Source organism: Giraffa tippelskirchi, chromosome 9 (assembly GCF_054371585.1).
Source record: "Giraffa tippelskirchi isolate mGirTip1 chromosome 9, T2T-mGirTip1v1.2.pri, whole genome shotgun sequence".
NCBI classification, from domain to species: domain Eukaryota; kingdom Metazoa; phylum Chordata; class Mammalia; order Artiodactyla; family Giraffidae; genus Giraffa; species Giraffa tippelskirchi.
Window position 1 is genome coordinate 48,668,338 of NC_137283.1, and position 22,086 is coordinate 48,690,423.

Here is a 22,086-nt window from a genome sequence, read left to right on the forward strand (position 1 = left end):
CCTGGTCTCCACACTCTCCTGCCTTTACCACAGGAAAGCTCAGGGCAAACTTGGCCTGCTCACTCCAGCTGTGCAGGGAGGAGCAGAATAGCGCAGGTTGGTCAGAAGTACTTTCCAGACCGTGCCTGTTGAGGGCCCCGTGAGGTCCTCAGACCTCCCTGGTACTCACCCGGCTGTCTCCTGGGGTTTTAGGTGTACCAGCTGGACACGGGGCATTACCTCTGCAGGAACAAGTACTATGGCCGTGGGCTCTCCATCGAAGGCTTCCGCAATGCCCTCTATCAGTACCTGCACAACGGCCTGGACCTGCGGCGTGACCTTTTTGAGCCTATCCTGAGCAAACTGCGGGGCCTGAAGGCGGTGCTAGAGCGGCAGGCCTCCTACCGCTTCTATTCCAGCTCCCTGCTTGTCATCTATGATGGCAAGGAGTGCCGGTCTGAGTCCTACCTGGACCGCCGGTCCGAAATGCGTCTGAAGCACCTGGACACCAGCCTCCCGGAGGTGGCCCCGTCCTGTGGCCCTAGCACCAGCCTCAGCAGCACCAGCCCGGAGGCGGGCCCCTTCTCTCCGCCCAAGGTGGACGTCCGCATGATCGACTTTGCACACAGCACGTTCAAGGGCTTCCGAGATGACCCCACAGTGCATGACGGGCCCGACCGAGGCTATGTGTTCGGCCTGGAGAACCTCATCAGCATCATGGAACAGATGCGGGACGAGAACCAGTAGGCCCAGCTCGGGGCCCCCGGACCCCCTTCCTCTCCACCCGCAGGCAGGGACCATTGCTCTCAACTCGCCGTGAGGACACACAGACTTGCTTTTAAAGGGTTATATTTCTCTTTGGTGTAAACTAAAAGAAATGTTTTTAGCTGTAGCCTGGAATCCATATGTATAAAGTGAAGGAGGGCAGAACACGTCCTCTCAGCCAGGCTGCCTAGCTCGACGCTCTGACTGCTGTGTCCAGGCTGACTTAGGAAGGAAGAGGTGCCCCTGGTGGGCCTGGCAGCAGGGACAGGTTGCCCTTGGACTTTGGTTTCTCTTGCCCAGGTCTTTGGGGTCTGTGACTGCAGGCTCCTGCTAGTTGCAGGGTGAAGCCCTGGGTTGGCGCAGGGCCCCTCCATGTTCATTCACCCCTGGTTCCTCAGTCATAGAGGGTTGGGTGCCCATCTCTTGGGGGACTTTGTAACCTGTGCTGTGGGTATCACCCATCTCTTTGACAGGTGTTCCCAGGGTACCACGGGGCCAACTGCACATAGCTGGACCCTTCCTGGTTCTGACCTTGGCATGAGGCTAGATTCATGAAGCTGTGCTGAAGCCAGCTATGGCAGAGGGCAGGCTCTGGGATCCCCAGGCACTGTTTGGCACTTGAACCTGCTCTTGCCTGCACACCCCAGCCAGCCTTTCTCACCAAGATCCCTTGCCTAAGGAGGCCATCCCCTCTTACCCCACTGGAGGGGGCCCTGCTGTGTGCTGAGGAGAGTCAGCCTCCCAGCAGGCTTTGGGGCCTCTGATGGCTCTGACCCAGACAGTATTTGCAGCCCCTGGGCTGTGGGTAGGAATCCACTTCCTCTGGCTTCTTGGGCAGCTCTGCTGCCTCGGAGAGACTGCTCCTTCCAGGGCTCAAAGGCTGTGGTCCGCTCAGGGTCTCACCTCTCCCCAGGCCAAGCTCAAGGCAGCAGTCCACTGTGAGGAGCTCCAGGCTTGTGAGGGAGAACTTTAAGCTTGTTTGCTTTTGAGGACATTGGGCACTGGGTGCAGATGCCCGGATTCTGCTAGTGAGAGTTTTGTCTTACCAGTACTGGGGTCCATCCGTCTGTCCATTCGTCCATGTGCCAGCCCCTGTGATCTCTTCCCCTGGGGTGTAGCCTTGTTCAATAGTAAGTATTGATCTCCCTCATGCGTCCCTCAGCAGAATATCCTCTTTCCCATTTATGAAGTGAGCTTTTGCCCCTGTGCCCTTCCTCAGCAGGTGCTACCATTTAAAAGTGGTAGCAAAATGAATTGGAGGAGGTGTTTGCCTGCTGGCCCAGCACCCTTTCTGTGAGCCTGCGGCATGGCCCCCTCGGCACTCAGCGTTGACAGTGCCACAGTGAAGACCTGGGGGTTGACCCCTTCCTTGCCAATGGTTTCAGTGATTTTGCTGCCAGCCCTTAATGGCACAGAGACCTGCCACCTCTAGCAGATGTGGCCAGGAGCTCACCTAGCTGTTTCTGAGGTTAGTGCCCTCCCCTCTGAGTCCAGGGCCACTGTCATTGTCACGGCTAGCATGTCCCTGTTATGGCATTAATGGTAAGCCTGCCAGCCTGTGTCTTCGAGAGGCCTCGGTAACTGATGGGCTACTCTCCCGCTCCTAGAGACGCAGCCTCACACAGCTTAAATGGGCTCCACGATGGGATCCCATCTCTCTCGGCCCTCTGATCCTGGTGCCATTGGTGGGCAGGTTCCCATTCCTGGGGGCCAGGAGGAGCAGCTTGCCTGTTTCTGGTCAGTAAAGAGCATCTTCTCTCATGTACTATTCTGTGGCTTCAGCCATGGGGGCAGTAGCTCTTCGTTAGCATGGCTAGTCAATTCCTGGCGAGGCCGAGGCTAAACCAAAGGGTCTGGGCCCACTCGGGACCCACTTGATGGCACCTCCCCAGTGTGGGGATGTGCCGTGCTTCCTGAATTAGTGTATTGTGGGAGTTGCTGCCCCATTCTGCTCTTCATTGTGAGAGAGGTTACACCCACTTATATTCAGTATTTTCCTGGCACTAAAAGAGCAGGGCTGGTATTTGCTGCTTCTTTCCCAGGGCAGGGTCCCTTTTTTTCAGCACTTTTGAACACTTGCAAGACACAGCCCTGTTGTCTAACCGGTGGCGGGCATGTGTGTCTGCACTCGCTCTTTGCCACTATTTTGCCCTGCTCCATGCTAGAGAGCCCTGTCCCTGCCAGGCCCTGCCTTCCCAGCCCCAACTTGGGACCAAAGTGCAAGATGGGATCACGGGTTGGGGCGGCAAAGTGACCCCCCTCTATAGTGCTTCCGTGGGCCAAGTCGACACCAGCCCCCTAGCGGGGTGGGATGGGCGGTGCTTAAAGAGGAAGGGGACCAGTGTAGCAACTTGCCAGGGACCCCACCCCTCCCTCACATCCGGGCCTGTGCAGTGGGCGTGGGGATTCTCCTAAGGGGCCAAAGGCCTGGGCTTGTTCGGTATTCTCTGCTCCCTTGCTCTCATCCGGCCACATGCACTCTCCTAGATGCAGATTGCTTTGAACTTTAAAACTGTTCAATTTGGTTTTGTTTGTACCGATTTAAAAAATGTTTTAATGGGGAAAATTCGGGGGAGAACCGTGGGTAGGGCCTGGTTTCTTTGCTTCTCGGGGAACTACAAGGCCTTGTCTGGAGGACCGCTCTCTGCTCCACTTTCCTGGAAGCTGCCTAAGCCTGTCCACGCCGCCCGAGCCCTGCGCCCGGATATGACACGTGGCTCCGGTCGCGTCTGGGCGCGGCTGCGTTTTCTCGGGACCTTGCGTTTAGGGAGGGAGTGCTCAGGCGTTGCGCCGAGCCCGCCCTTTCTGTACACCTAGCGCTGCCCGCCCCGCTTGTGTCTGAGGTCGTGTATGTCAAAATAAAGCCGCTAGAGACTGACGCGTGTCCGTGTCTTGAAGAAAACTCGCGGACTCCGGGAGTGTGGCCTGATCAGGTCCAGCCGCGCCCCCGGTCCCACCCCTTTTCTCCGGTCCGGCGGGGTGGTGCCGGAATCTGCCAGGGATCGGCGTAAAGGAAGCCTCGCCCTTGGCGCCAGCTCCGCTTTTGGATCCACCAATGGCCAGCTGACCCGCAGGTCCGGGTCCCGGTTCCCATGGCAGCCCGGCGCGCTCGGTTCTCATTGGCTGCGTCTGTCGGGCCTCTCCTCCCGGCGCTCCTGCGCTAACGGCGTGCCACGTATACCGTAGCTGATTGGTCTGCCCGAGCGTACGTCACTTCCCTCCCGCCGCCAGCCAGAGGTAGGAGCCTGAAGCTCTTCGTCCGGCGTAGGGTCCCTGTTTGCTGTGGCCGCGGAGCTAACGTTAACGCGGACTGGGCGGACTGGGCGGACAGGGCAGGGTCACAGTTGGTCAGTCTGGCTGGTGAAGGGCACGGCAGCGGGAGTGTGCGGCAGGGTTCCGCTAGGCGGGCCGTGAACACCTCGGAGCCTCGGACTCACTCTCCGGCCGCCCACAGGTGCAATGAAGGCATTGATTTTGGTGGGCGGTTATGGGACGCGTCTGCGGCCGCTGACGCTAAGCATCCCGAAGCCGCTGGTGGACTTCTGCAATAAGCCCATCTTGCTGCATCAAGTGGAGGCGCTGGCCGCGGTAAGGCCCGGGTCGAGGTCTTAGTAGGTCGTGGGACTGGTCAGGGATTGGGGATCGGGGACGTCCGTGCCTTCGGCTGAGCCCGCCTGGCGGCCGGCGCTGTTCTGTCCCCCAGGCCGGCGTGGACCACGTGATTCTGGCCGTGAGTTATATGTCTCAGGTGTTGGAGAAGGAAATGAAAGCTCAGGAGCAAAAGGTGAGGCACTGACTTTTGGCTCCTTCCCTTGGTCCCTGCTCTTCACTCTGATGAGAGGAATCTGACAGGGGCGCTTCTCTCTTCCAGCTAGGAATCCGAATCTCCATGTCCCACGAAGAGGAGCCTCTGGGGACAGGTCAGGAGAGACAGGAAGATCCCTTGGAGAGGGTTTAGGGCCAGGAAAGGACAAGATTAAGCTTGGATGGGGATTGCTGAGCCTGGTTCCAGGGGCTCAGACCCTCAAGATGATGGTGGCCTCTTCCTTTCCCCCAGCTGGGCCCCTGGCCCTGGCCCGAGACTTGCTCTGTGAGACTGCAGACCCTTTTTTCGTCCTCAACAGTGACGTGATCTGCGATTTCCCCTTCGAAGCCCTGGTGCAGTTCCACCGGCACCACGGTCAAGAGGGCTCCATTCTGGTAAGATAGCACGTTTTCTTTCTCAGATACTCACATCCTCATGCCCAGTGTCTCCCACTGTGCAGCCTTGAACTACCCGGTGGTGATGTGGGTGCAGAGCTGTGCAGTTTGTGCCTTTAAGCACTGGGGACAAAGCATGGGAAATTTAGTACAGCATGTACATCAAGGCTCAGGAGTACTGGACTAGGCCTGAAGTCCCCCTGCACTCAGGTGACCAAAGTGGAGGAACCCTCTAAATACGGTGTGGTGGTGTGTGAGGCAGACACAGGCCGCATTCACCGGTTCGTGGAGAAGCCGCAGGTGTTTGTGTCCAACAAGATCAATGCAGGCATGTACATCCTGAGCCCTTCAGTGCTACGGCGCATCCAGGTGTGTAGAAGCCAGCTGCTGGGTGGGCTGGGGTAGGACAGGCCACCACTGCCATGACCCTGCTCACGAGCTGCCCACTCTCACAGCTGCAGCCCACATCCATTGAGAAGGAGATCTTCCCTGTCATGGCCAAGGAAGGGCAGCTCTATGCCATGGAGTTGCAGGGTGAGGAAGGGAGGCCACAGGGTGGGGGTGGTCTGTAGCTGGGCTGAGCCCCCTGATGCATTCTCTCCCTGCAGGCTTCTGGATGGACATTGGGCAGCCCAAGGATTTCCTCACTGGCATGTGCCTCTTCTTACAGTCTCTGCGACAGAAGCATCCTGAGCAGCTGTGCTCAGGCCCTGGCATTGTGGGCAACGTGCTGGTGGTGAGGCCCTTGCACAGCCCATAATCGACCCCCTCCATCTTGGAGGACAGGTGGCCCACTTGGATTTTCCCCACTGTCCTCAGGACCCAAGTGCCCGTATCGGTGAGAACTGCAGCATTGGCCCCAATGTGAGTCTGGGTCCCGGTGTGGTGGTGGAAGATGGCGTGTGCATTCGGCGGTGCACCGTGCTGCGAGACGCCCACATTTGCTCCCACTCCTGGCTGGAGTCCTGTATCGTGGGCTGGCGCTGCCGTGTGGGCCAGTGGGTAAGCCTCTGGGCTGGGCTCGGTGGGGAGGGTGGGGACTGCTTCTGCCTCACTGTCATGCCTACCTCCTCCCCCCAGGTGCGCATGGAGAACGTGACAGTGTTGGGCGAGGACGTCATAGTGAACGACGAGCTCTACCTCAATGGGGCCAGCGTGCTGCCCCACAAGTCTATTGGTGAGTCGGTACCGGAGCCCCGCATCATCATGTGAGGGGTGCTACGGGGCCAGTCGAGCCTCAGTTTCCCCAGTGACAAGGGGAACACTGGCTCAACACATCTGAAGGCCCTGGACTCATTGCCATTTGACTGGGGAGGACTGGATGAGGCTGCAGTTGCCAGACACCTGCCTTCTCCCATGGACATAATCTGGCAAGATCCTTGTTGGGCATACCCTACAAAGCCCACTCCCTTAAGAACAACTGGGCCGGGACTGTATGGAATAATAATTTAATGCTCACTGCAGCCCTGACTGAAAATCAAGCTGAGGCACAAACAGGGCCTGGCTGGGCCCCTGCTGACGAGGTTCACACAGGCGAGGAGGTGGGATGGGGTGGGGAGAGGGGGCCAGGGCAAGGGGCTTATAAATAGGGCCCAGCCTGGATTTGAGAGGTGGAGGTTCCTGCTGTGTGGGCCAGGCAGGCCTAAGCAGCTGAGGAAGTGGCACTTGCGTTGGCTGCCTTGTCCCAGTCCTCCACTGACACGATGGTGGCTTTGCAGAAGAAGCAGTCCTTATTGTTCATCAGGTGCTGGTCGATGCAGGCTCTGCAACAGAGGAGGGCGTGCCAGTGGCCGGTGTAGCCCCACCCTGTCCCCTGTGCCCGAGGGTCCCACATACTTGCAGGACTTGTGGCCACAGGGCTGGAACACAGCAGAGATGGGGTGAGCGTAGCAGATGGGGCAGAGGTCTTCCTCACTGGTGGGCTGCAGGGAGCAGAGTGCAGGGTGGGCTGGGTCAGACACCCAGACAAGTGAGTGTCCACTACACACACGGTTGTGCTGACATGTACTAAGCTGGTGTGGACCCGGGTGCTGTGGCCCCACTCACCAGGGAGGCAGCTGCCGCCTGCGCAGATGCAGAGGTTAGGTGTTGCAACATCTGTTCCACCTGGGCCAGCTCCTCCACGCTGATGTAATCTGCATCTGTGGCAGGGGTGGGATGGGAGGAGGTGTCAGGCCAAATGTGGCCTCAGAACCCAGTGCCTCATGAGTATTCCCAGCCTGAGAATTTGCTCTTAAGACAACTGACCTGACCCAGCCCCAAATCCCTGTCTTTCCTGACCCACCCCTGGCCCACTTACAGCTCTGTAGGGAGAAGTGCTTCCGGTCAGGGGCAGGCAGGGCAGTGCCAGGGGTAGGGGGCTCCGGCTGCCCCAACAGGTAGGATATGGAGCGGAGCTGGAAGCAGGGATCAGCCAGGAGCACTGACGTGGCTCTCTCTGTCCTAGGTAGGAGAGGGTACAAGGGAAGTCAGGAGGCTAGGCCTGAAATCCCTATTATTGGAGGGGTGGGGTCCTATGAAAGTCCAGCCCACTCCCATTACCTCCTTGTTCGTCCCAACCTATCTTCCTGCTGCTCTCTGATCCTCCCAGTAAAGTTCTAGATCTCAGTAAGGACCCGCCCCTGAGCAGGTCAAAGGGGGCCCCACCATGAGATGCTGAAAAGTCCACTTGCTCTCTCTTACACATTAACCCTACAAAGGAAGCATCTGCTCCTCATACACAATAATCCTTCAAGGAAAACACCATCTCCCTAATACACGTTTATCTTCAAAAAAAACACACAACACAAGCAGCTGGAAGGCGTACCTCCCAGGCTTCCTCTTCTCTTCCGGGAGACTGGTCCTCTGGAAAGCCGCCGGCCAAACTCGCGCCCCCTGGCGGCCGCGCGAGGACGACAGTAGCGGCGGGGCGGGGGCCGGACGCGGCGGCCCCGCCCCTCCAGTGGGAGCCAATGGGAGCCGGCGGCCCCGCCCCCTGAGAAATCTCCTCCCGGGGAGTATTTAGAAGCTTGAGCGCGCTCAGGAAGGCACTCAGGGAGCTGGGGAAGCCCGAAAAGGGCGTGGTGAGCGAGCGCGGCCAACTCACATCTCCAAACCTGGAGCCGGTCGGCCTTGCGAGACGGAGCCCGCATCCTGGCTCGCAGACCGTCGCCCGGCACTTCTCACCGGAGAAGCAGGTGAGTCTCGGATCTGTGCCGCCCACTGAGCTGCCCTGTCCTGGCCCCGGCAGCCTCCGATATGGCCCAGCTGGTGCTTCAGAGCACACTACTGTGCCTGCTGCGCGTCGGGTTAGGCACCCGGGACTCGGACAGCTTCCTGCCCCACGCGCCTCATAACTGCCCCCACAAATGCGTCTGTGCTGCCGACCTGCTGGATTGCGCCGGCCTGGGGCTGCGGGAGGTGCCGGTCACGTTACCGACCGCGGCTGCAGACCTCGACCTGAGCCACAATGCGCTCCAGCGCCTGCCCCCCGGCTGGCTGGCGCCCCTCTCCCGGCTCCGCGCCCTGCATTTAAATCACAATGAGTTGGAGGCGCTGGGTCGGGGAGTTTTCACCAATGCCAGTGGCCTGCGGTTGCTCGATCTATCATCTAACACCCTGCGGGCACTTGGCCGCCACGACCTCGACGGGCTGGGTGCGCTGGAGACGCTGCTTCTGTTCAATAACCACCTGGCGCACTTGGATGAACGTGCCTTCCACCGCTTGGGCACACTCAGTCGTCTCTACCTGGGCTGCAACGAACTCTCATCCTTCTCTTTCAACCACCTGCACGGGCTGGGCGCGGCCCACCTGCGTATTCTGGATCTCTCCTCCAACCGCATAGGACGCACCCCTGTGTCTGACCTGGCTGCGCTGCCTGCCTTTCTCAAGAACGGCCTTTACCTGCACAACAACCCGTTACCCTGTGACTGCCGTCTCTACCACCTGCTGCGACGCTGGCACCAGCGGGGCCTCAGTGCCGTGAGCGACTTTGCCCGTGAGTACACCTGCCTGGCTTTCAAGGTATCCACCTCCCACGTGCGCTTCTTTGCGCACAGCCGTGTCTTCGAGAACTGCTCGGTGGCCCTGGCTCAGGACCTGGAGCGGCCAGAAGAGCAGCTGCACGTGCAGGTGGGGCAGTCCCTGCGGCTACACTGCAACACCAGTGCCCCAGCCCTGCGCGTGGCCTGGGTCTCCCCGCAGCACGAGCTGCTCGTGGCACCAGGATCTCGCAATGGCAGCATCGCCGTGCTGGCCGACGGCAGCCTGGCCATCGGCAGCGTGCAGCCGTGGCACGAGGGTGTCTTTGTGTGCCTGGCCACCGGGCCCCGCCTGCCTCACAACCAGACACACGAGTACAACGTAAGTGTGTCCTTTCCCCACCTGGAGCCCGACGCTTTCCACACCGGCCTCACCACACTGCTGGGCTGTGCCGTGGGCCTGATGCTCGTGCTCCTCTACCTGTTCGCGCCGCCCTGCCCCGGCTGCCGCCGCTGCTACCACCGCACCTGCCGCTGCTGCCACTGTTGCCGCCGCTGGCCCCGAACACCCAGCCCGCTCCAGGAGCTGAGCGCACAGTCCTCGGTGCTCAGCACCACACCACCCGACGCACCCAGCCGCAAAGCCAGTGTCCACAAGCATGTGGTCTTTCTGGAGCCTGGCAGGAGGGGCCTCAATGGTCGTGTGCAGCTCGCAGTAGCTGAGGACTTCGACCTCTACAATCCCTCAGGCCTGCGGCTCAAGGCTGGCTCTGAGTCCACTAGCTCCACAGCCTCTGAAGGTCTGGTGATGACCTAGGCTGCCCATGGCCCCCACCGAGGCTGCTGCCTGCCCGCTGCTTTCCCTGCTCCCAGCTGCTGCCGGGAAGCCCTGGGCTTGGTCCTCCAGCCTCCCACAGCGACCCCACTCACTGGTAGAGAAGTTCAGGTCTCCTACCTCTCTCCTGCTTCTCCCCAGCACCGGAACCTAGCAGGGCCTGCATGTGCCCATGAGGATTGGAACCGAGGCCCAACTGGAAGAGCCCTTGTAATTAGAGCTCCAGAATGAGTGGTGGGGCCGAGGCGGCCAGCCATTATGGAGAGTGGTGGTGAGGCAAGGAGCCGTGACTACTTCCCACTCCCCAAGGGGACGGGAAGGGAGCGGCCTGCAGGGGAAGAGGAGGAGGACTTCAAATGAAGACCAGTCCCCACCCGCAGGATGCGAAGAGGAAATTCCAAGCCCTTGCTCTGGTGAAACGTGACTCCCCATGCACCTACATTCAGCCTACTTCAAGCTTCACAAGTCCATGCAGTCTGGTGAGCAGGCAAGCAACAAGTAAGCTCAAGGGATCCCCAGGGGCATCACAGGCCACTGAGGGCAGGGCCTCTCCCATGGCTTGCAAGACAGCAGTAAAGGGTACCATGGCCTGTGACCCACAGCTGGTCTGCAGTAAAAAGCCTGCCGAGCCTGGCTGAGACTGGAGGCCCAGCTGGAACTCGCTGTCCCCTGAGGGTAGAATCCTCTTAAGGGCTGGCACTTGTCTCAGCCCTAGGCTGAAGCAGTGCCCTGGCTTCACATGCATCTCACCACTCCCACTGTAGGGAGGCCAGGGAGGGGGGCTGGGCCAGGGGGCCCACAAGTGTCCTGGATCCAGCTGTCATGGGATTTCTCAATAAAAGCAGTACGTGCTTGTCGCTGGAAGCTTCACAGACACAGCTGTGTGCGCTCAGCTCTGAAGCCTAGTCGTGCTGTCCTGGCATAGCAGGATGGCACCCCTGCCCCTACCACTGAATCTGGGTGCCCCTACCCCCACCTGAGGCACAGCCACAGCCAGCGGCTCTGCCCGAGGCCGGGGCGCCCTGCGCTGCTGAGGTCCTGGGTTCTCCTACTCCGAGCTGCTGTCACTGCCACCTAGTTACTCGTTACTGTTACTCAGTTCACACCTCTTCTAGCTCCTGGCCTGATTGAGACCCCGCCCAGCCCCCAGAGGGGAGTGGACTCCCCAGCACTCACCCTGAGGCTGGGCCATGCACCAGGAGTCGCACCAGGATGCCAGTCACTGCCACCAGAATGGGGTAGTGGTCCACACTCTCCAGGCCTGCGGGGAAGGGAGCAGGGGGTGGGCCTCAAAAGCGCTCCTGCTGCAGGGGCTCCAGCACTTCCCTCTGCCCTCCCTGCAGATGGCTGAGCTAGGCTGGGGGTGCCAGGCCCTGGCGGTCTGGTGCAGGCTGTCGGGTCAGGCAGCACTGCTCTGGGCAGAGGAACCGAGGCCTGCAGTGTGTTGGGTCCTGGGCTTCTAGGTCCTCACCAGGCAGCTGCAGGGTGACTACACGGTCAAAGAGGTTCCTCTCAGCTGTCACCCGGTTCAGCACCTGATTCAGCAGCTGTGGGGCAGGAACCCGTTGGTGGGTGGGTGGGCTCACCACTGGGGTGTCCCCAGGGTCCTGACCCCTTGCCCAGATGGACACACCTGTGCGAGCCGCCGCAGCAGCATCTCGGAGGTCGGTCGGGCCCAGTCAAGGAAGATCTCCGGCACCAGCGTGATGGACATCTCCAGGACGCGCAGCAGGCTGACAGACAGGTCAAAGCAGGTGGCACAAACCTTGAGCTGCCGGCTGTCCACGATGTTCCGCTCCAGGCGCTCCACAGCCTGGTGGATCTGAGCCCCGCCGGGTAGGTGGGCAGCCGTCAGGGGTCTGCCCACACTGCAGGTCATGCCTCATCCTCTGCCACCTCTGGCCCGCAAAGTGCCCCCATGACCCACCTCCTGGATCATGCCAATGAACTCGGAGAAGGCCCAGTTGAGCTGGTTGAGGACACTGTTGAGGAAGCTGGGGGCCACGTCCGGACCCTCCCGCAGCAGGTCTGCCATGTGCTGCTGCAGCAGGGTGGAGGGGCAGGGCTCTGTGGGCACAGGGCAGGCGTGGTGGCTGGGCATCATCCCACCCCAGTCAGCGGCCCCACCTGCCCGCCTCTGTCCTCCCTTACGGGGCCGCTGGTTAAGGGCAGAGAGACGGCTCTCTGGGAACCTCAGGAGGGGCACAGTGCTACCAGGGGTTAGGGCTAAACCTGTCCCCTCCCTCTGCTGGGCCAACCACAGGCTGCAGTTGTTCCCAACCCCCATCCCACCCCAAGTTCTAGAACGGCCCCCAAGCGCCAGCAAGTCCTCAGTCACATGCCCTTCAGGGTGTGATAGACTGAGACAGGGCAGCCCAGAGTGCGCTCTGCTCATGTCAAGGCAATCCTCCCCAAGAGCCTACTTTGAGCCTTGCCATCCTCCAGGCCTCTGCTGCCCTTGGTGTGGCCTTGGCATACGGCTGAGGTGGTGGGCGCCAAGTCTGGGCTGACAGGCAGCAGTAACCAGAGCCCTCAGCCGCCCCCGGGCTGCCCAGCCCTCCCCCGTGCAGATCAATAGTTCCTGCGGCAGCAGGACGTGGATCTGCCCCCCTGCTCTCCACAGGCAGCTCAGGTCCACCCTACAGCCAGGACCAAGGCAACTGGCAAGGACTTGGCATGTAACTGCACAAGGCCTTGGCCTCTGGGGACCCCATTAGGCCCAAACACTGCCGACAATGGCAGAAACATACCCCATGGGCTAAAGCGGGCCACTGTGTGGGGCAAGTACAGTGTGGGGGAGGCAAGCTGTGCAAGCTAGACTGCCCAAGACCCTGGGCTGGGCCCAATGATGGTCCTCGGGCTCACAGGATAGAGAACGCAGACTTTGCTTCCAACAAATGGCCCCTTCCTCCAGATAGCCCCATGGACACCCTCTGGGGCCCTGGCCACCCCCCCAGTCTGTGCCCCTGCCCTGACTCAGGTAGCCAAGGTCTGGCACCACCAGGTGGAAGTAAAGGGGCAGAGGACATGGAGTTGGGATAAGGCTGGAGGTCAGGGAGCTGGGTCAGAGGACAAGGGACAGGGCATGCTCGGTGCGTGAGCTGCCAGCAGCCTGGGAAGATGCTGCCCCTTTCACTGTGACCCAAGGGCATATGTGGGACTGCAGAGATAGTCCCAGAGTGTCCTCAGATTGGAGGAAGGAGAGAATGGAAACCCTGAGGGGTGGACAGGGAGTTCGGGGCCCACTGCGAGTCCAGGACTGGGGCTGGGAGAAGTAGGGAAGTCTGTGAGAACCTCAGAGCAGCGGGTGAGGGCCCCCTGCCTGCCAGACCCAGGTACTCACTCTGGAGGCTGGGCAGATTGGCATCATCGGGTTTGGTTTTTAGCAGGTGTGGCAGCCGCGTATAGCGGTACCCGAACCCACAGCCCTGCAGGTAGAGGCGGCAGGAGGTCAGTGGGGCAGGGAAACCCCACCAGCCACAGTCACTTCCCCTCCAGCCAGCCTTACCCGCCAGAGCCGAACCAGGATCCAGTTGGTCTGGGCCCAGGGCCGTTGCTCATAGGGAGCCAGGAGGCTCCTCACCATGGCAATGCGCCTGTGAGAGCAACGGACGGTGGGCCCGGGGTGAGGCTCCTGCTGTGCAAGGCAGCGTGTCTGCCCCCTGCCCCCGGACCCCCACTCACTGCTCCTCAGGAATCCGCTCCACGGCCCGCAGGGAGTTGGGGTAGCACACGTAGCTGGCCAGGGCCTGCATCAGTGAGTCCCGGATGTCTGCCAGGACAGGCCACATCTCAGCAGGTGCCTGGCATGATCCTGGTGCCCATGCCTTACCCCCACCTGGGCGGTAATCTGTGCAGAAAATGGCCAGCCTGGGGTGCCACCCTGTCCCCATCCCCCCCTAGTCCTCTGTCCAGCGCCTCACCAGTGCCCACGATGCGTGTGTCTGCGAAGTGTTTGGCAAGGATGGCGGCCAGACGGGTCAGGGTCTCCTCGTAGCCTGTGGGGTGGGGTGACAGGATGAGCTGGTGGGGAGTGCGGATGCCAGAGGCAGGCACCTCTCTTGGTGGGGGGCTTGGGGAGCAGGCTCCAGAGCCAGCTCTAAGGGCCAGTCTGGGCCCAAGCTGCCATCTGGGGACTTTAGGCTGTTCACTAATGGTTGGCCAGAGACTAAGGCACAGACTCAAGGTGGGGGCTGGGCAGGCCCCAAGGCCGAGGGCAGAGCAGGGGACAGGCCAGGAGCCTAAAAGCCCACAGCCTAATCCAGTCAAGGCCATCCTGGAATCCAGGGTCTGCAAGAAGCCCCCGCTCCTTGTGGCCACCAGCAGGGCTCCCACTCCTTGCTGTGATGTGCAAAGCCAAGCCCACCCTGCCCCTGCATGGGATGCCAGACCCATGGTCAGTGCCAGGGCAGAGGGTGAGAGGCCGGCTGGCGCCTGGGCCACAGCAGCACCAGGAAGGAAGTGACAGTCCTGGCGGGGCGGGGCGGGGCGGGGCTCCTCACACCCTGTGCTCCTTTCCTGTGCTGCTTTCCTCCTTACGCCAGGGACCAGCTGCCAGGTCTGTGGCTGCTGGTCCTAGGACGGGGCTCTCTGCCAAGCAGGACTTGTGCAAATGCTTGTCTGATGCTGTCTGAGCCCACGTGGGATGTGTGCTTCTGGGCCACAAGGGCTCAGAACAGGGCTCCCAGGGCTCCCTCCCAGCCTGAATGACCCCCTCACCTGGGAGCTCCTCCATGCTGTGCACGGGGCCGAAGTAATTCTTGAGGGCGCTGTAGCTGTTGATGGCCACGCTCAGGTGGAACTCGGGCATGAAGGCAAAGAGAGAACCCGTGCGGTCACTGTGCTCGATGGTCCGCAGGCAGACTCGAAGCAGCCAGTAAATGTCCCGCATCTTCTCCTGCGGGGGGGTGGGGGGGTGGACAGGTACTGCTAGGCTGCTGCGGGGGCGGGCGTGTCATGGGGTGCAGCTCAGTCGGGGGATGAGGAAAGGCCTCCCAGGAGCACGATGTAAGGGCTGGATTCCAGGAAGCGGGAGAGGCGCTCAGGTAGGGGTGATCAAGCACTGTGCTGGGCAGGCAGGCCAGGCCACCAGCCTGGAGACGCAGCGCTACAGCGCCAGCCAGAAGCCTGTCTGCACTGTTTTAAGGTACGCAAGGCCTTAAGCGAGAGGGTGCCCTATGACCAGAAGCCTGTTGGGACGCTGCCCAGAGCAGATGGGGCTGCAGGGGCAAGTGGGGATGAGGCCGCGAGGAAGCTACAGCCACGGCCAAGTCCAGGACAGCAAAGGACTGGACCGCCAGGAGTGTGGATGCACAGATGGGCCGTGGGGTCGAGGGACTTTCCTGGTGGTCCAGTGGCTAAGACTCTGTGCTCCCAACTAAAGAGTCTATGTGCCTCAGCTAAGATCCAGTGCAGCCAAATAAATTAATATTTTAAAAATGTTTAAATGTGCATCAAAGAACACAATCAACAGAGCAGTAAGGCAACCCACAGAATGGGAGAAAATACTTGTTAATTGTAATGTGCTAAGGGGTTAATATCCAGAATACAGAAAGAACTACAAATCAAAAACAGAAAATCAAATTAAAAACTAAGCAAAAGGACTGAATAGACATTTCTTCAATGAAGGATATATAAAATACCCAGTAAGGTCAACATTACTAATCTCTAGGGAAATGCAAATCAAAACCATAATGAGATACCACTTTACACAGGTTAGGATTATTAATGAAAATATTTTATTTAGTGACAATTATTGGTGAGGATAGGCAGAAATTAGAACCCTGTGTCCTGCTAGTGGGAATGGTACAGCCACTACGAAAAGCAACACAGCAGTTCCTCAAAAAAATTAAAAATAGAATTACCACACGATCCAGCAATTTTGCTTCTGGGTATACACCCAAAAGAATTTTAAAAAATGTGATCTTGAAAAGGTATTAGCATCCCCATGTTCACAGCTGCATTATTCACAACAGCCAAAAGGTAGAACCACCTCAAATGTCCACAGAGGGATAAGTGGATAAACAACACATGATACACACACAACGGAATACTTACTCAGTCTTAAAACGGAAAGAAATCCTGACCTGTACTACAGCATAGATGGACCATGGGATAGTAATGCTACGTGAATAAGCCAGTGACCAGGTCTACTTACGTGCAGCACCGAGAGCACTCAACTTCAGAGACAGAAAGCAGAACCGTGATTGGGAGCAGAGGTGCGGGGGGAGTGGGGAGTTTGTCGGGGGAGTAGGGAGTTAGTGGGTCTAAGTTTCAGTTTGGGGAGATGATGGAAAGAGTTCTGGAGGTGGCTGCCCAATGATGTAAATAGACTTAACACTATTGAACTGTGCATTTAAAATGATTAAGATAGTAAGGCACATATTGTATCTTACCATGATTTTTTTGAATGGTTAAGATGGTAAATTTTATGTTGCTTATATTTTATCACGATTCAAAAAGAAGGTAGAGAGATAGGAGGGTGAGGTTCCTAAGAAGACAGGGCCGGCGGGGGTGGGGTGGTGGTTGCAAGACTGCCTATGGAGGGAGGTGGATGGGCATGAAATACCGGTGGTGGGAAGACAGTGCCCATCTTCGTGGGGCTGGAGCAGAGGAGTAACAGGTGGAGGTGGGTGGGGTTGGGCAGGAGCCACCAGAAGAGAGAGCAAGCAGAGACGGCTGGGTAGAGACAGGGAGCCCAAGGGCTGTGATCACCCACTTATGCAGGAGGGGGATGCCCAAGAAGATGAACAGACGCCCTGACACAGGCACCTGGGGAGCATCCAGAGGTGCTCGCTTGGTTGTGGGGGAGATGCCAGGGCAGCTGGGGAGATAAAACAAGTGCTGTGGGTCCAGGGCCGGGGGAGGGGTGTCAAAACACAGTCACAGCAGGAGTGCACTGTCTGTTCATCTGTCCTGGGAGGGCAGACTCAGCTTTCTGGTTCGCTGCTGAGCTACCAGGTCAGGAAGGCACGTGGCATTCTCCAGGATCTGGGCACGTTATTCAATGAATGAGGGAATGAATGAGTGAGGAGGGAACAAGCCAGTGTCCTTAAGAGCAGGGGATGGAGGGAGTCAGAGAAGCAGATTGAGGCTGGGGGAGGCCAAGCGCCCTGGACCTGCTGGGAGAAGAGGAGAGGCAGCAGACCCGGGAGCAGGTGGAGACAGGCTGGTCCTCCAAGGGAGGACCGTGAGAACTGTAATGGGGAACTGGGGTCCGCAGACGGCATCCGCTTAAGTTCATGGGCATTAAAAAATCAGGGGTTATGGCACGGGGTGGGAGGAGGGAGGCTGAGGAGCTGGGAGGGCAGGGAGCACCAACGGGTGGCACCACCCGGCCCAGTCAGTGACCAGTCCGTGAACTGGGGGAGGGAGCAGCTGCTGGCCAAGGCCGCCCTGCTCACCTGGGAGTAGACAGTGGCGTGGACCCAGGCCAGACGGCGGCTGAGGTGATCCAGCTTTTCTGAGAAAACCTTCTGGCTCTTGGTCAGCTCTGCCAGGATGTCCTTCCTCTGCCACCCAAGGAGGAGGAGCAGAGGGCAGTCAGGACAGGGCCCCATGCCCAGACCCATACAGCTTGGCAGGGCCCACTGTGCCTGGGGCGGACCCGGCTCCACTCTTCAAAACCCCCCTCAGTCTGACCTGCTGGTGGGCTTGGGCAAGCCAGGGCCTCGGGGCCCCTCAGAGCATGGACGTGGGGCTGTGAGCTGAGTCCGTGGCAGTGACCCCCAGGAGTGCCACACTAGAACTGCAGCTCCGGCAGCTGCTTTTGCCCTGAACAAGCCTGGGCTCTGTGGGCAGGCAGGTGGGGGCCGGGGGCTGCCTGGACAGGGAATGACTCTGGTCCCCAGGTCGGAGAGCTACGGCAGGCACAAGGACTCCAGGGGAGGGAGGGTGGCAGGCCCTGCTTGCTGCTGACTCTGCATGTGGCTGAGGAAGCACTCAGGGGGCGAATCCATAATTGATGAGGAGAGTGGGTATGTGTCAGCACTTAGTGGCCGGGGTGCGGGCACCTTGGCACAGGCCATGGCTCGCTAATGGGGCTCAGGCCGGGCCTGGCCCTGCTGCTGGCCCCGTTCTCACTGCCGTGGGCCGGCCAGGGTGAGGGCGGGGACAGGGGAGCTGCTGGGCAGCCCCCAGGGGCAGGGAGCAGTTTTCCCTCCTGGGCTGCCCTGGGGACCCCCAGCGAGCGAGCTGCCCTGCCACAGCCCGCCCTCCCCAAGCCCCACCTGCCCGCCCACCTTACCCGCTTGGGGCAGCGGCGGAGCTTGCCCTCTGTGTCCCGCAGGGCCATCGCGTACTCGTTGACATCGTCGGATACTCCCACCATCTAGGGCACCGGGTACCAGACACCACACGTCCGGGGGACCCTTGGGCACCTCGCACACAGGGTTCTCCACACACAGCCTGGACCCCAGCCCCACCAAACCCTTCACCTTAGGAGGACAACCCCCTCCCACAGAAGAAACAACCGGGTCAGACCCAACTGGCACTGGCAGAAACACTAGTCTTGCTGTGACGTATGCTCACACGCACAGCCATGCCCAGGCACCCCTGCAGAGTGGGCTTGTGGGCACACACAGACGCATGCACAGAGAATCCCGTGACACGCGCGTGCGAGACCTTGCCCAGCTGCTGGTGAACGCTGAGGTTATACATCATGACGGCACCGTCTAGGATTTCCAGCAGGGAGTTCTCGGTGAGGGGCTGCTCAGGTTCCTCAGGGGGCCGCCCCACCAGCAGGCCCTCATTCCACTGGCTACCCTCGACTAGGGAACAGGGCAAGGACAGGGTCAGGGTCAGGGTCAGGGTCAGGGTCAGGGCCATTCCAGTTCTAGTCTAAGCCTATGGAGCCAGGAGGGGCCTTGCAGCAGGAGAAGGAAGCCCTCGCCCCTGGCCTGGGCCCCAGGAGGGACCTGCAGGGAGAATGTGGGAGCCGGGTGGGGGCAGGGAAGGTCCTGCCTCCAGGACCTATTTCTGTAGCATCGATCTCCCGCCCTCAGAGTGCACTTCCCATACCCTTGAGATGCTGCCAGGCCACAGGACCAGGAGGGAACGGGTGTACTTGGCTTTGTGTGGGGGAGAGTCTCACAGGACAGAAGGTTCTGTCAGGAGGGCCCCGCCCGGCCCTGCCTGGCACCTACTATCCTCGCGGGTCCTCTGCTCTGCACTCAGCGTGCGGACCTTCACTTTCTCCGAGGCGCTCAGGGGCCGCCGTGGGGTCATTAGGCTCACAGCTGCGGTGCTGAGGAAGCGGTTGGCTCGGCCCAGGGTTGGAGAACTGAGCCAGCCGGGCCGAGGCAGGGGCAGCGCACCCCCCACGGCCAGGGCCTGCATGGGGCGCTGCGGTGAAGAGAGGAGGCCAGACTCCACTCAACGATCCCAGGGCCCGGGCCTGCTCGGGGCTCCCTTGACTCGTGGGCTGGGGGATGGGCCCCGCGGGGTCCCATTGGCTGCTTCAGCTGCACCTCGTCCTCTAACTGTCCCCTCTGTTGGAAGGGCAGTAAGGCAGAGCCTTCACTCTGCCTCCCAAGGCCCAGGGTCTCGTACAGCCTCAGCAGCTGGTGGCCCTCCCACCACACCGGCCCTCCACGCCTCCCCTACAGCAAGGGACCCTGCTGGGTGACAAGCTCCTTGCCGGCATGGACGGGGAGATGGCCTGGGTGACACCCCGGCCCTAATGCTAGAGGGACAGCCCAACACAAAGCCCCCGCCTGCCCCTACCGCGGCACCTGGGCCGCAGTCGGGGCTGGCTCCTCGTCCTCGTCCAGGTCGTCCATGGTGGTCGCCTGGAGCTCCAGCGGGTCAATCAGGATGTTGGCCTTGGAGGCAAGGTCATCTAGGAGGAAGGGCAGGAAGGCTCTCAGGAGAGTGGAGGGGCGAGGGGTCACAGGTGGAGCTGCTCAGGACAGCGAGAGGGTGCCAGAGTCACATTACCACGGCGCCTGCACCTTGCCCTTCACCTGCTCCAACCCAGTCTTCACTCTGCACCCCAAGGCCCTGGGTCTCATGGGGCAAGTCCTGCTGAGTGAGGCAGGAGGCTCTCCTGTCGCTCCCTCTGTCTTTATCTCCGTGACCTCACTCTCTCCAGGGCCCGCCTAGTCCTTTGACTTTCTTCCTTGTCCTGCCCATAAACTGAAGCTGATCCAGAGCTGTCCAGGCCTGTCCCCACCTCTACTCTGACAGCCAGACATAGCAGCTCCACTTCCAGCCCAGACCTTCGTCCTGGCTGCATCGCTGGGCCCTCAAACACACTGCACTGCCCTCTCCTGCAGCCTGTTCCTGAGAGTGCCTCAACCCCACAGCCTTTGGTAGGAAGCCTGGGGTCATCCTTGACCCCCTCTCCTTCCCCCGTGTCCTCCTACCTCCTCTGCTGCCTGGACGACTTCGCTTCCTTGCCTTCTTTCTGGGCCCTTGCACTCCACGCTCCACACCCGAGTCCAGAGGGAGCTTCTTACGATGCAGACTCCCAACCCCAACCTCGCTCCTCTGCTTCAGGACCTTCCAAAGCTACCCCTGTCCCCGAAGGAGCCTCCAGCAACTCTGTAGCCCATAGGCCCTCAGACTCCACCCTGCAGACTCCCCGGCCTCATCTCCCACTGTTTCTCGCCTCTCATTTTCCCCTCCGGCACACCAGCTCCGGCCCACCTCTCCAGGCCATGCTTGGCCGCCACTGGCACCTCTGCCACCACTCACACTGTGCCCTCAGCTCTCTGCACTGGAGCCCCTTGTGCTCATCCTCAAAAGCTGCTCAAGCAGCAAACATGCGCCACCTCACCCCACCCCTCACCGAGACCCCGAGGTTCCCCTGCTCCATCAGCCCTCAATTTCATGACAGGGCTCCTAGACCTCCTCTGCGGTGGATGCAAGGGAAGGAACAGCTGGACAACAGCCAGAGGCAGAGGAGGGCCAGCAGCACCGTCCCCGCTGAGCAGGTGGAGAGCTCGGGCGCCCTCTGGTGGACACAGCACAGCTCAGCAGTCAAGGCAGGGCTGGCTCAGGGGCTGCCCTGCTCTCCACCCCGGGCCCCCGCGCACCTTTGAGCGTCTTCCGAAGGTGTGAGAGGAGGCCTCCGAGGCGCTGCAGGTCGAAGTAGTCCACCTTGCCGTTATAGAAGATCTGGGGCGGGATGTAGGCCTCTGCAAGGTCAGACCAGCAGTTAGAGCCCAGCAGGACCCCTGGCCTAGGCCACCGACCTGACCAGCCTTCCCCTATCACTCCTGCCCTCTGCTATTTCAGGCCAGTTCCAGGCACGGCACAGCTTGGGATGAAAGGGGTATTCTTGGTTGTGCGTCACCCGGGGGAGAATCAGAGGGCCCTGACCCAGCCCTGTGGGAGATCCCCCAATCCAGGCTGCTCCCACTGAGCCTTGAGGACTCCGTTCCACACAAACACAGGGCCCCCAGCACCTCAGAGCCCACCCAAGGCACCCCTGACGAAGGGCTGGGCAGGCAAGGACTGAGGAAAGGGGCCTACGGAGGACAGGAAGCTGGGGACCATCAGAGCAAACACTGTGCCTCAGGGAGCAGGGCTCCATCAGGCAGGAGGCCTGGGACAGTGCCCCCAGCCCCGGCCTTAGCCAGCCTCCACACCAACGCCCGGGGCTGCCCGGTGCCCAACTCTGCTCAGCGCCTACTGCGTGAGGCCCGGGCCACACTCACCCTCGCTGAAGGAGGTACCCGGGTTCGAAGCCTTGTACTCGTCCCAGTAGAAGCGCAGGGCTGAGATCAAGCGGTGCAAGAAGCAGACCATGTACTCAGGGGGGCAGAGCATGGGCGTGTTCTGGAGACATGGGTGTAAGACACGCGTCTATGTGGCCCAGAGGCCAGCCTGCTCCTCATGCGAGGCCCTGCCCTGGGACCTGGGGCTCAGTGGGGAGGGCGGGGCAGCAGGGGATGAGCAGACGGTGCCCGAAGCCAGGTGCAAACCCCACGATGCAGCCGGGGGGCCATGGTGGGGACACCTACCCCCCGGCCGCTGGCATTCTCCTGCAGAAACTTCCGGAACTTGGTCAGGAAGATGTACCTGGAAGCTTCACCCTTTGGGGGAAGGAAAGCTGAGGCTGTGAGGAGCTGAGGATGCTGGCCCCAGACTGGACCCAGTGGCGCGTCCCAGCCCGCGCCCTGCACCCTGCCACAGGGCCTGCGCCAGCCCTGCCCTCTGGGTCTCCAGGCCCCATCTGGCACTCTCCCGACCAGGGACACAGGCAGGCCTGGGAGTCACTCACCCCGTTGTCATCCTTATTGTTCAGCAGCAGCTTCAGGATCTGGACCTGTAGTTCTTCCACCACTGGGGGTGGGGTGGGGAACAGGACACCCTCAGGCCGGGCCGGGCCCTCAGGCTCCCAGG

General features: G+C 60.6%; 4 protein-coding genes across 35 annotated transcripts in view; 3 read left to right on the forward strand and 1 right to left on the reverse strand.

The window, feature by feature from the left end:
• Window positions 1-3,622, forward strand: part of IP6K1 (inositol hexakisphosphate kinase 1) — a 37,182-nt gene extending 33,560 nt beyond the window's left edge. For all 13 annotated transcript variants that reach the window (XM_081525597.1, XM_081525598.1, XM_081525600.1 and 10 more), the window contains one exon: window positions 193-3,622. In XM_081525597.1, the coding sequence (XP_081381723.1) occupies window positions 193-726 (534 nt within the window). In that variant the 3' untranslated portion in view covers window positions 727-3,622. The remainder of the gene's footprint in view (window positions 1-192) is intronic.
• A 304-nt stretch (window positions 3,623-3,926) lies between these two features.
• On the forward strand, window positions 3,927-6,407 carry GMPPB (GDP-mannose pyrophosphorylase B). 4 transcript variants are annotated; one of them, XM_081525616.1, is made up of 10 exons: window positions 3,927-3,981; window positions 4,199-4,332; window positions 4,448-4,528; window positions 4,616-4,664; window positions 4,802-4,944; window positions 5,155-5,313; window positions 5,400-5,478; window positions 5,553-5,680; window positions 5,764-5,946; window positions 6,025-6,407. In XM_081525616.1, exons 2-10 carry the CDS (start codon window positions 4,204-4,206, stop codon window positions 6,154-6,156), a joined length of 1,083 nt encoding a protein of 360 aa, XP_081381742.1. In that variant the 5' UTR covers window positions 3,927-3,981; window positions 4,199-4,203; the 3' UTR covers window positions 6,157-6,407. The 4 variants fall into 4 exon arrangements, with proteins under 4 accessions (XP_081381742.1, XP_081381740.1, XP_081381741.1 ...); XM_081525615.1 differs by having other exon boundaries at window positions 3,978-4,091; XM_081525614.1 differs by having other exon boundaries at window positions 5,764-6,407.
• RNF123 (ring finger protein 123) overlaps window positions 6,377-22,086 on the reverse strand; it is a 28,912-nt gene continuing 13,202 nt past the window's right edge. For 10 of the 17 annotated variants that reach the window (XM_081525481.1, XM_081525483.1, XM_081525491.1 and 7 more), the window contains 22 exons: window positions 21,965-22,026; window positions 21,705-21,776; window positions 21,399-21,519; window positions 20,775-20,876; window positions 19,470-19,576; window positions 18,882-19,080; window positions 18,361-18,506; window positions 17,984-18,067; window positions 17,142-17,249; window positions 14,458-14,635; window positions 13,662-13,736; window positions 13,423-13,510; window positions 13,247-13,334; window positions 13,082-13,166; window positions 11,666-11,805; window positions 11,372-11,560; window positions 11,210-11,285; window positions 10,915-10,999; window positions 7,244-7,386; window positions 6,991-7,085; window positions 6,781-6,866; window positions 6,377-6,707 (listed from right to left, as the gene is read on the reverse strand). In XM_081525481.1, coding sequence (XP_081381607.1) covers window positions 6,587-6,707; window positions 6,781-6,866; window positions 6,991-7,085; window positions 7,244-7,386; window positions 10,915-10,999; window positions 11,210-11,285; window positions 11,372-11,560; window positions 11,666-11,805; window positions 13,082-13,166; window positions 13,247-13,334; window positions 13,423-13,510; window positions 13,662-13,736; window positions 14,458-14,635; window positions 17,142-17,249; window positions 17,984-18,067; window positions 18,361-18,506; window positions 18,882-19,080; window positions 19,470-19,576; window positions 20,775-20,876; window positions 21,399-21,519; window positions 21,705-21,776; window positions 21,965-22,026 — 2,450 coding nt within the window. In that variant the 3' untranslated portion in view covers window positions 6,377-6,586. Of the gene's footprint in view, window positions 6,708-6,780; window positions 6,867-6,990; window positions 7,086-7,243; window positions 7,387-10,914; window positions 11,000-11,209; window positions 11,286-11,371; window positions 11,561-11,665; window positions 11,806-13,081; window positions 13,167-13,246; window positions 13,335-13,422; window positions 13,511-13,661; window positions 13,737-14,457; window positions 14,636-17,141; window positions 17,250-17,983; window positions 18,068-18,360; window positions 18,507-18,881; window positions 19,081-19,461; window positions 19,577-20,774; window positions 20,877-21,398; window positions 21,520-21,704; window positions 21,777-21,960; window positions 22,027-22,086 lie in introns of all 17 variants that reach the window. The other 7 variants (XM_081525487.1, XM_081525484.1, XM_081525485.1 and 4 more) reach the window with 4 other exon arrangements.
• Window positions 7,973-9,803, forward strand: AMIGO3 (adhesion molecule with Ig like domain 3). The gene has a single exon (XM_081525586.1). It carries the CDS (start codon window positions 8,182-8,184, stop codon window positions 9,718-9,720), a length of 1,539 nt encoding a protein of 512 aa, XP_081381712.1. The 5' UTR covers window positions 7,973-8,181; the 3' UTR covers window positions 9,721-9,803.